General features: G+C 38.2%; 1 protein-coding gene across 19 annotated transcripts in view; it reads right to left on the minus strand.

Moving 5' to 3' along the window:
- Positions 1–8,640: 8,640 nt before the first annotated feature.
- Wnt6 (Wnt oncogene analog 6) overlaps positions 8,641–12,882 on the minus strand; it is a 144,941-nt gene continuing 140,699 nt past the window's right edge. For all 19 annotated transcript variants that reach the window (XM_073971517.1, XM_073971513.1, XM_073971514.1 and 16 more), the window contains 2 exons: positions 9,747–10,165; positions 8,641–9,664 (listed from right to left, as the gene is read on the minus strand). In XM_073971517.1, coding sequence (XP_073827618.1) covers positions 9,203–9,664; positions 9,747–10,165 — 881 coding nt within the window. In that variant the 3' untranslated portion in view covers positions 8,641–9,202. The remainder of the gene's footprint in view (positions 9,665–9,746; positions 10,166–12,882) is intronic.

Genomic DNA, 12,882 nt, shown 5'->3' on the forward strand with positions numbered 1-12,882 from the left:
TACAAATCTATACACTCCCGATAAAATTGATCTAAATTCCTCAAACTTTTATGTTACGGCTGAAATACGATCAATGATAAGAGAAAAGAGACGATTGCGCAGAATTTGGCAAAATTCGAGACACCCAATGGACAAAACAAATTTAAACAGAGCTTCAAATCGGCTTAAAACCCTTCTAAGTGACTACAAAAACCAATCAATTGGAAGCTTCTTAAGTAATTTAAGCCCAGATGAAAGTAACGAGCACAGTTTATGGAGAGCAACAAAATATCTTAAGAGACCTCAAAAGAGAAATGTGCCTATAAAACATTCAAATGGAAATTGGTGTAGATCAAACAAGGACAAAGCTGAGGCGTTTAAAGACCACTTGGAGAATTCCTTTACACCTTTTGATTTATGTAGTCCCCAACAAAATAAATTAATTTCCGATTTTTTGGATGTTCCATGCCAAATGAGTCGCCCTATTAAACATTTTACGTTTAGTGAAGTTTGTAAGGAAATTAAAAATCTAAAGAAAAAAACACCAGGGTCAGACTTAGTTGATCACAAAGTCATAAGATTGCTTCCAAAGAAGGGTTTGGTGTTCCTAACGACAATTTATAATTCTATTATGAGGCTGTCCCATTTTCCAGTGCAATGGAAATGTGCTAAAATAATTATGATACCAAAACCTGGCAAACCTGAAAACCTGTTATCATCGTATAGGCCTATAAGTTTATTGCCCATATTTTCTAAACTGTTCGAAAAATTGTTTCGAAAGCGACTTTTTCCGATTTTAAATAATATTAATATTATGCCAGATCATCAGTTTGGATTCAGAGAAAATCACGGAACACCTGAGCAGTGTCATAGACTGGTGAAGGTTATAAGAGATTGTTTGGAATGTAAGCAGTTCTGTTCTGCAGCCTTTCTGGATATCAAACAGGCGTTTGATAGGGTTTGGCATCAAGGCTTGTTATATAAACTAAAAATGTTATTACCTGCTCCTTTTTATTTATTTTTAAATTCATATCTGAATGGAAGAACATTTTATGTACACATCAATGATAAAGAATCTAATTTTGGGGTCATTAAAGCTGGTGTACCACAAGGTAGTGTTTTAGGCCCTGTTTTATATACGCTTTATACAGCAGATATGCCCGTAAGAAATGAGACTATGATTGCTACTTATGCAGATGATACTGCCGTTCTTGCTATTAAAGATGATCCTTCTTCAGCTACTGACTTACTCCAAACACATCTGAATGATATCGAGAAATGGTTTAATAACTGGAATATTGGAGTCAATACCGAAAAATCTGTGCATGTTACATTTTCCTTAAGGAAAGGAAACTGTCCTTCTCCAAAATTGAATGGACTTACAATTCCTTCTGTGGATTGTGTTAAATATCTCGGTCTGCACCTTGATAGAAAACTTAACTGGAAAAATCATATAACATATAAGAGACAGCAACTAGATCTGAAGACTAAAAGAATGTTCTGGCTTCTTGGTCCAAAATCAAAACTGAGCCTGAATAACAAATTACTACTGTATAAGACCATTCTAAAGCCTATTTGGACATATGGAGTACAACTATGGGGAACAGCCAGCAATTCTAATATTGAGATACTTCAACGATATCAATCAAAGACGCTTAGATTGATTACGGGTGCTCCTTGGTTTCTTAATAATAACGCGATTCATAGAGATTTAAACATAAATAAAATTACAGATGAAATTAAAAAAATTAGTACTACGTATCTTAACAGATTAAGTAACCATTCGAATGTGTTAGCAATTAATCTATTAGATGACACAGATGAAATTAGAAGACTAAAACGAAGACATGTTTTAGACCTCCCATTTATTTAATGAGTTTCATAAAATATGTAATCTGAAATTAAAATTGTAATATGTATTTATTGTTAAATCCACTGGGGTTTAACAATTCTGTTATATTGTAGTAATTATTAAATTTGCTGAATGTTTCTTGTAAATAGATTGCAAATAAAAAGAATAAATAAAAAAAAAAAAAAAAAAAAATATCGACGTCGTATACGACACGAGCTGTATCTGCTATACAACGACATCAATATTGTTAAACGTATCGAGATGCAGCGATTGCGTTGGCTAGGCCATATCGTAAGAATGAGCGATGATGAACCCGCTAAAAAGGCGTATAAATATGGACCGCTTGGCGGTGCACGCAGAATCGGCAGGCCAAGGAATAGATGGCGCAAACAAGTGGATGATGAGATGAAAAGGCGCGGTATTCCAGAATGCGAAGCAACAAATAGAGAGAAATGGAGATCTTTTCTTAGTTCGGCCTATGGAACAAATGTTCTGTAATAGGTCAGCTAAGTAAGTAAGTAGTCTTTAGGCTATACTTTGCTACGATTAAAGATGTGCCTTATCTAAATAATGGTCTTAGCGCCAGAGTATATTAGGACAAAATTGTTTTCAGAATATTTGGAGTCATTCTCCGCCCGTCTATCTGGCAGGGTGCTGAGACAACTGTCTGATTTGGTCCAAAATTTGCTATTCATAACATTTCTTCCAGACCTAAATAAGATTCGAATATGGACTAATCGGACCATTCCTTCGGGTACCACCAACACAAAATTTCAATAATTGTCGCAAAAGTACAGTTAAAGACATGACGTAGGGTGAAATATACAAAGGAACCGTTCTGACCGGTTTTAACTTGAAAAAGTTCAGGATTTATCTTGGTCCCTCTTTCATCACCTGGAGAACTAACTGCCTTTACAACCCGTTGAATGTATTACACTAATGCGCCACACATTAGAGCGATTAAGTCTTAGGTTGGTCATTGAGTTAATAACCCATCACTATAACAAAACATCCTACCATAAAAAACAAACACCTTTAAAGTTGGTGACCTTTTCAAAAGCTTTTAAGGACAATGATCTGAAATTCTGCATCTGGAATTTTCGCACTCTTTATAGAGAAGGTGCAGTTTACGCACTGACAGTTGTACTTGCAATGTACTAGGCCGATATTACCACGAGGGTCACTAAAAATCTTCTGGTCTTTTTTGGAAAGGTTGACAGTTTTTATTTAGCCTAAGCGTACTCAGGACAGTTTTATATACGTCCATGTGTTGAGTTGTTTACAGTGATTTGAAAAAATCACATTGCAAAAACAAAAACAAAAATGGAATTAACTTGTGAACATTTTCATCCGAAAATTCCGACGTGAATAATCCCGGCAAGAGTGCATAGATCAAATTAAATCTTTGTATTCCGATAAAGGACCATGAAAAACTGGTTTAATGAATTCAATAGTGGCCGACACTCGCAAAAAGAAACGAAGTTCGTTAGGGTCGTCCACAATCGGCCGTTGTGTCAGAAAAAATAAGCCGTGTATGAACGGGTAATGCCAGAACGCAGTGCTATATACCGTGAGATAGAGGCAGCCTTGGGCATTTATTCCACTAACTAACATTTGATATTGCATGAACACTTGGTGGCGAAAATTGGGTTTTTCTCGTTGGATCCCCTGTCGATCGGTGCATGAAATTTCGAAAAAAAATACAATCGCGGCGCTTCAAAAGGCGTTTATAAGATGGATCCAAGCGATGAATCGTGGAACTATGCGTATGAACTCGAAAAATTGCAGCAATCGCCAGAACATGCTGTAAAAACGTTCAAAAACCATGTTTTGGAGGTGTCTCAATCAAGCCACTGTAAACAACCCAACACATGGCCGTAAATCAAACTGTCTTGATTATTCTTAGGCTAAAAACAGTCAAACTTTCCAAGAAAAAAAGTCAAACGACGCCTGGCGACCCTGCGACGCTAGGCAACCTAGGCCAGAAGGCGCACGAAAGAGCTATCGCGAGAAAAGGTGAGAGGAGAAACGTTGTGTGAGGTTGCCAAGGAAAAACTTCTCATTGAACTTTTTTCTTTGCGTACCTTTATACTTCAAGCTGACGATTGATGTTTGGGTATAACAAGTGTTTTGTTGAAGAATTTATTGAAAAATAACTTCGGTGGAGAATATCCACAAACAAAAAACAAGGGAACTGATGAGATTCTGTGGCGAGAATCGAAACTATAGTATTCCCTGCCTTACACCTTGGCGAACAATGCCAAATCTTTTCCACTAATAAACTAGTTGTTTTATAATATTAAAACAACAACAATGGGATGAAGCCACACTATTTTGAAAAAAAAAAACAAAAAATAAATTTTTAACAATGATTGTACTCTTTGATGTTTATACCCTCAGCCTTTATGTTAACGAGGGTATATACACTCTCATACGGGCAAAATGTGCCTCATCGAAATAATTGTTTTAGATCCCAAGTATGTTTGGACGAATTCCGTTTCCAACAATTTGGAGTCGATTTACCAATGTGCGTTCCTCTGCCTGCTGGCTGGAGCGGAAAAGTTGTGCGAACGATATCTATTTAAGGGAGTGACCGATTTGGTCCATACTATAAACATCCTAATATGTCTACCAGATATAGATCAGGTTTGAATATGTACTATATTTGTCTACTCCCTCGGATACCTCTATCACAAAAGTTCGTATAAGTTCACTTAAAGACCTGCTCTGAAATCACTTTGAGTTTTGTTGGAGCAACTTGCATTCGTTGCCTCAATTACGACGGTAAAGGTTTTTTTCAGGGGCAAGTCCATACTTCTTGAGAAAACAGTCCGTAAGGTGTAAATAAAAGATAATTAAAAAAATAAGTTTCAGTGTTTTATTTATAAATGCACTTAAAACTAGAAAATAATTTGTCGCTTAGTATATTATTTCACATGATGGAATCTCTCAAATAGAACGCTTGCCGCTTCATTTTGCCACCGTTTTTTTTTTTTTTGTTTGAGATTCTATCTTGTTGAAGAATATACTTATTGAGGCTAAGCGACAAATTCTTTTCTAGTTTTAAGTGCATTTATAAATAAAACACTGAAACTTATTTATTTTTAATAAATACATTTTGACCACAGAGAAGTCCATAACCAAATTGCAGTCAATTTAGGTCGAAAATTTAGATAAAAACTTTAAATTGGCTGAAATCGTGTTGTATCGTTATATGGGGGCTACACCAAAATCTGACCAATGTCCACAATTTTTTGTGGGGAAGTTTCTGTACAATTGGGAACTCCAAAAAAATGGACCCATATTGGTTTTGGTTTCATATTCATGTATTGTTATCCAAATCTGAAAAGTGTGTAAAGTTTCAGACCGATTGGTCAACTGCAACGGTGTTAAAAATGAGTTACTAAATTTGAATAAAATCGGATGGTACCGCTATATAGGGACTATACTAAACCTTGACCTATGTCCAGAATTTTTAGTGGGGAAATTCCTGGACCATTGGGAACTCCAAATGCCAAGTTAGAGCCAATTCGGGCTAAAAATGAAGACAAAATTCTCAAATTAACTGAAATCGGGTGGTACCGTTACACAGGGCGGTAGGAAAAAATGGACACATGTTGGTTTTAATTTCATATTCATGTATTGTCATCCAAATCTGAAAAGTCCGCAAAGTTTTTGTTCGATTGGTCAACTGCATCTGTGTCAAAAATGAGTTACCAGATTTGAAAAGCAAGATAAATGAAACAATGTAAAACAAGTGAGCAAAGGCTATAGTCGGGACTGGGCCGAACATGTGATACCCTACACCACTAACCCTGTGCATAAGCTTTTCACTGGTAAACATTTCTTTTAGGGAATATAATCCGACTACCACCAAACATAATATGCTTCTTTCCCTCTGGAACCCTCATAAGCAACCAAAATTTCGTGACCATCCGATCAAAATTGCGATCTGTAGCGTGATTGCAAAAAATGGAAGAATGGCATGCATTACCAACTATTGTGGTATCTCCCTTCTTTGACCACCTTCGCCAACCTACTTTACACCAATGTAAAGGTGGTAATATTTTCTTCTTCCAATGACCGGCTTTGCCGTTGGAATAACCCTACTAGAAGCCGACAAAGAATAAAACTTTGAATTTGTCTTCACATGAGGTTTTCCACATTCCGACCCCAAAATATTATCCAACTATCACCAAAATCAATAGACTTCTTCCTCTGTGGAGCCCCCATCAACCCCCAAAATTTCGAGACTATACGATCAAAATTCCAACCTGTAGCGTGATTACAAAAAAAAGGAAAAATTGGATATATTACTGAATTTTGCGATATCTCGGTTGTTGCCCACTTACGCCAACATACTTTACATCAATATAAAGGAGATCTTTTCTTCTTCCATTGACAGGCTTTCCTTTTGGAATACTCCTACCAGAAGCGGAGATATTCGCATAAGAAAAAAACGTTGACTTTTCTCCACATAAGCTTTTTGCTTATTCCGACTCCCGAATATTATCCGACCACCAAAACACTTAATAGGCTTCGTCCTCTGTGGGACCCGCATCAACTCCCAAAACATTCGTGACGATCCGATCAAAATTGCGACCTGTAGCGCGATTTCAAAAAAAAAAAAATAACAATAACAAGATATACCCTCAGCCTGTGTGGATTGAAATACTTTTTTCCCAAAAAAGCTTATTTATTTGGGGAGTTTTCAAAATTTTGGGGGTATGAACCGACAAAAATATGGATTGGATTAAAGCTCAAAAATTTGCGGGGAATATCGATAGATAGAACTTTTGTACCATTTTAGCTTACGAAAAAACATAATATCGCTGTAAACAGGGTCACTAGGAAACCCCCGGTAAAAATATCCAAAGGATTCTCGAACGGACCATCAGCAAACAAAATTTTTTGAACATTTGTGTGGTTGGTACCCCAAGAATCAGACCGATAAGGCCCAAATTTGAACATGAACTAAGTTTGGACCAAATATTTCGATATCCAAAGTTTGGACCAATTCGGTTGCTTCGTTTGTCTGATATTGCGAACATTTTCGAACTTTTGTGGGGGAGGTACCGGCAGGAGTGGACCTATAAGCACCCCCTTCGAATTTTATCTAATATTCGAAAAAATATTACGAACGCAGTATTTGCTTCAAGCCATAGGGGTTTTTACACCTTTCGGACTGGTTTCTCAAGAAGTAAGAATTTGCCCCAGAAAAAACTTTTACTGTCGTAATTGAGGCAGCGAATGCAAGTTACTTCAACAAAAATCAAAGTGATTCAAGAGCAGGTCTTAAAGTGAATTCATCCAAAATTTTGTGTGTGAGGTACCCGAAGGAGTGGACAAATATAGTTCATATTCGAACCTGATCTATATCTGGTTGATATATTAGGATATGTAAAGCATGGACCAAATCGGTCACTCCCATCAAGAGTTATCGTGCGCACAAATCTTCCGAACATTTTTGAACTTTTATGGGGGTGGTACCTGAAGGAGTAGACCGATATGGCTTATCTTCATACTTAAACTAGGTTTGGACAAAAATATTACGAAGGCCACATTTTGGACCGAAGCGGTAGACCCGTTCGAGAGAAATATTGCGTTCCAATCTCTACACACGGTCACATAGAAATTTTTTGCACCTTTCAGGCTATGTTCTCAGGATGTATGGACTTGCCCCTGATGAAACTTGTACCGTGGTAAGAGGGCCAGTGAATACAAGATGCTACAACAAAATCAAAGCGATTTGAGAGCAAGTTCTAAACTGAACTTTTCCGAAATTTTGTCTGGGAGGTACCCGAAGGACTGGACCGATTGAGTCCATATTGTAACCTCATTTAAGACTGGTAAAAATTTCACGATGTTCAAAGTATGGACCAAATCAAGAGTTATCGTGCGCACAAATTTTCCGAACTTTTGTGTGGGAGGTACCGGAAGGAGTGGACCGATATAACCCATCTTCGAACTTAAACTAAGTTTGGACAAAAATATTACGAAAGCCAAATTTTCGACCGAATCGGTTGATCCGTTCGAGAGTTATCGTGCGCTCCAGCCAGACGGACGGACGGACATGGCTAAATCAACTCCAAATTGTCTGAAACACATTTCGTCCAAACATACTTGGGGTCTAAAACCATTATTTCGATGAGGCAGATTTTGCCCGTATGAAAGTGTTTATACCCTCGTTAGCATAAATGCTGTGGGTATAATGATGTTTCAATAACCCTTAACAGAGATATAAAGCTATTTTCTCACAAATTATGGGGCCAAAAGTATACCTTTAATCACCCGACATCTCAGTAACTTGACTTTTGGTGAAATTTTCCTTTTGGGTTCTTAGTACACTCACCCAGGGCTTTCGTCTCCAAGAGGAATTTTCAACCCACTGACTTTGAGTCCCATTTTGTAGCACAGTGTCATTTATTGATAATTTCCGAAAAATGTGCACCTTCTCAAGGCCATAACTGCCTAAAGGAGCGTTCCAATGCTTTTGCGGTGAACTAGAGAGTTGTTAACTATTGTCTTGGCTACAATTTTTGTCTTTGTTTTGGATTGAAAATCTCAGTGGTTTGGCTGTTATATGCCAAAATATCCAAAAAACCTTGAAAAAAAACTTCAAGCCAAAATCCGGGGGCTCGATTTTCATCGTAGACATATGGTCTAGTAGACTTTTTTGCTCAGTACTAGCCCAAGAATCAGAAACTCCAACCGCCCATTAACATTTTTTTCCTTCCAAACAAATCGCCCCGGCCTACTGTAAGTACTTACCATATTCAATTGTTCTATTAAAATAATACATCTCTGGATTTCATTCTTCTCTTAAGTGATTATTTTCGTTAATATATATATTTTTTTAATTTTATAAAATTATTTACAATCAGAATGAGGATGACTACTACAACTAAACACATACAGAGTAGATTTTAATATTCGTAATTAATTCCTATAGCTAAAAGTAGTTAAGCGTTATTAAGTTCAAGCCTAAAATAGTTTCGTGTTTATAGTTCTATAGTTATTATCACGTTAATACATTCACAAATTATTGTTTGATGTCCAAGGCTAAAATTATTTAGCATTTTGATGAACCAAATTCTGGTAAAATAAATGTTTCGATTGACCTCAGAGTCTTCATCTAATACTTATGAACTAATTATTACTAGATCGGTAAAATTATTTGATGAAATTAATATTTAATTGGTAATTACAATTATCACACGCAATGGAAAGCTTTGCGTTTCTGTATCTTGATTAAAAAAAATATTTATAGAGATGTATTTGTGTGTGGGTGAGTACTATGTGTATGAGATATTAAGTCATGGATGTAACAATTTGAGAGCGGAAAAAGAGGTAATATATTAGGCCCTAATCCTACAGACAGGTGTTGACTTCTCGTTTTTCAAGACATTTTTCACACGTCACCTCACAACACCATTTAAAGACACATTTACAATTAACCATTTCGGAAACGGTGTCCTGCCGATGACCTCGATTACAACACAGCAGATCACAACTATCAGGTCCCGTTGAGGTGGCATTACATTTACGATTTTGTGTACCCAATGAACCGGTGCGAATATTGGGTGCACAAAAATCTGCCGAATCATCGGAGTACACCAAATCATATTTGGAGGGAGGTTTTACTTCTTCACTTTCCGGCATAAAACTATTGCCGTCATTGCGTAGCACCACCTTAGTGGCACCATCGAATTTTTCACGCAGGCGATTGCCAACTTCACGAAATGATGGCATTTTCAGCCAACAGGTTTTCACTGTACATGAACCGGATAGGCCGTGGCATTTGCACTCCAGGCGTACCGAATCGCGTATGGCCTGGAAGAAGAAGAAAAAAAAAACAATTTTATAATTTTTTAAGAGAAAAATTTTGTAAATAAAAATGTTCCTTTACACTTACCAATCTTCCTGCCATATTATTGTGCAGCTTGACCAGAGTACGAAAATCACTTCTCCGCCGATATTTGGAATCTAGGAAAACTCTCGAATGACGAAACCCAAAATTAACATTATCACTGCATCCACCCCATTCCCATTCACCTTCAGGGAATTTTATATTCTTCAAAAGTCTCCTACGTCGATTACCATTTCCCTTCCTTAGGGGATTTCGTGTGGAATTTTTCTCAAAGACAGCTTGTTGTTTTTCCAGCGCAGCCACAGCTGTCACGGCATTCACCATTTGTGGTTGACCTCCATTACGCCGCGAATGACTTTTATCACATGAACATTCTACTAGATTTCCTAAGGTGCAAGCCTTCGTCACGGCATATGTAACCCCGGCGGCTGTGATGGCATTAACAAACCCCGTTTCACGAGTATCTATAAAGGAAAAAAGCAAGATTTTTGGTTATTAAGTGGGGATTTAAACAAAAACTCTTGAAAATGTAATACAAAGAATTCAATTAGATGGACCAAGAAGTAAATCGCAGATCGGCATGTGTGGGTTTTGGTTATCTTGCTTCCGAGGGCAAAAACTTCGATTGAATAATCGTGTTAAACATCTAGATTAACCTAAGGCAAAGTGGTTTTTGCCAATGAAAGTCTTAGGAAAGCGATACCCATACCCAAAACTGGCAGAGAGCAAAGTTATCGTAATATATCTGGATGCGGTAGCATGGCTTCGGTTGCTAACTGCGGCTAATTTAAATGTAGGATCGCGATCCTCAAGTTCCTAGACGATAGGACTGACAGAAAACATGTGTTTGATATAGACTGCATTGATATAGACAGGCTCTTCTTCCCTTTTAGTAAGATTTATTGTGCACGCGTGACACGTTCGTGCAAATGATGTTCTTGTACAGGCACTAAAAAGTAATTTAGTTACAGAAACAACACATTTGAAAACATTCTAAATATTTTTTATCAACTAAATTCCAAATGGTAATCGTGCAGGTTAACATGTGTAATGCACGCGTGTCACGTTCGTGCCCAATTTGTTGTTGTTTTTGCTAGAACAGCTGCGTGTTTCTAAATTCAATCGTGGATTAGGACATATCCTCGCTCTTATTGCGGATAATGTCTTTTTGTTATTTTAAGGGAATGTGTTTGTGAGAAAGTGTGGGTAACGTAGGGGATGGAAGATACCAAGGAACGGCCCTGAACGGCTTTAACATGACAAAGCCCAGGATTTATCTTGGTCCCTCCTTCAGCTCAAGTAGTCACTGACCTCCCCGTGGTGTCGCCTGGGGAACTGCCTTTAAGAAGAACGTTAAAAACTTGGGTTTATGCGTCGGGTTAGTAACCCTCCCCTAGAAAAAACAGCCTGCTATGAAAAAACGAAAGAAAAGAAAAACAAACCCCTCTAAAGTTGACGAACCCCGCAAACGTTTTAAGAACCATGATCTACGAATCTGCACCTGGAGCATTCGCACTCTTTATAGAGAAGGTGCAGTTTACGCATTGGGAGATGTACTTGAAAAGTACAAGGCCGACAACACACAAGGCGTCACAACAACACTAAAGGTGACGCACTGTATTATAGCTGCCATGACACAAAGCACGAGTTTGGTTGCGGATTTGTAGTTGGTCGGAGGTTAAAACACCTGGTCTCCAGCTTTACCCCAGTGAATGAAACACTCGCTGCAATTCGATACAGATAGTGTGCTAAGGATATGGAAAGAGCATTTTTCCAAACTGTTGGTATCCAATAGTAGCGAAATCGACGAAGATACCACAGATCCAATCCCAGAAGATGGTATTGAATGTATACAACCCGTCCAAGATGAGGTAAAGACAGCAATAAACCGGCTGAAGAATAACAAGGCAGCAGGAGCTGATGGCCTACCAGCCGAGCTGTCTAAAACCGGAGGCGACACGCTGATAAGGTGCATGCATCAGCTAGTTAGCTCCATCTGGCAGGAAGAACGCGTACCCGACGATTGGAACCTGGGTATCCTGTGCCCCGTCCATAAGAAAGGAGATAAGACTGTATGCTCTAACTATAGGGGCATAAGTCTACTCCCGATGCCTACAAGATAGTGTCAGGGATATTGTGCGAACGACTAAAGCCCATGGTCAACGAAATAATTGGACCATACCAATGCGGCTTTAGACCTGGCAAGTCCACCATTGACCAGATATTTACCCTGCGGCAAATCCTGGAAAAGACCCAAGAGATGCAGATCGACACCTACCACCTTATTGTCGATTATAAAGCAGCCTTCGACAGCCAGCTACGTTCAAAGTTATTCCAAGCCATGTCTGAATTTGGTATTCCCGCAAAGCACATTTGGTTTTGTAAAATGACTCTAACTGACACAAGATCTTTAGTTAAAATAGGAAAGAACCTCTCCGAAGAGTTTTGTACCAAAAGAGGTTTCAGGCAAGGAGACAGCCTATTGTGTGATATTTTCAACATCCTGCTAGAAAAGGTTATACGAGAGGCAAACGTCAAAAGAAGTGGCATAATCTACACCAATAGCCACATGTTACTTGCTTATACTGATGATATAGACATCATGGGACGATCAGTAAAAGAAGTAACCGATACCTTTATGAAGGTCGAAAGAGAATCTGCTAAAGTGGGTTTGGCGGTAAACGGCGAGAAGACCAAGTTGATTATGTCGATGCGCAATACGTTCATTGAGATCGGACCAACTGTTGAAGTTGGTTCCTATAATTTTGAGGTAGTAAAAAGCCTTCGTATACCTCGGCACCGCCGTAAACACAACAAACGACATCAGTTGTAAAATAAAAAGAAGAATTGTATTGGCCAACAGATGCTGCTTTGGCTGAAGTAACCACTTCCGAAACAAAGCTACAGCTCGTCAAACCAAAATAACAAAATAACAAAACACTGATACTACTCGTGTTGATGAATAATTTCGACGCCTGCTTGGCGTGTTTGAGAGAAAACTTCTTCGAAAGATCTACGGACCAATCTGCGTTGACGGTGAATATCGACGTCGTATGAACCACGACCTGTATCTGCTATACAACGACATCAATATAGTTAAACGTATCGAGATGCAGCGATTGCGTTGGCTAGGCCATATAATAAGAATGAGCGATGATAAACCCGCTAAAAAGGCGTATAA

This window comes from Musca autumnalis, unplaced genomic scaffold, assembly GCF_047663935.1.
Source record: "Musca autumnalis isolate F117 unplaced genomic scaffold, ASM4766393v1 scaffold_2, whole genome shotgun sequence".
In the NCBI taxonomy this organism is placed as follows: Eukaryota; Metazoa; Arthropoda; class Insecta; order Diptera; family Muscidae; genus Musca; species Musca autumnalis.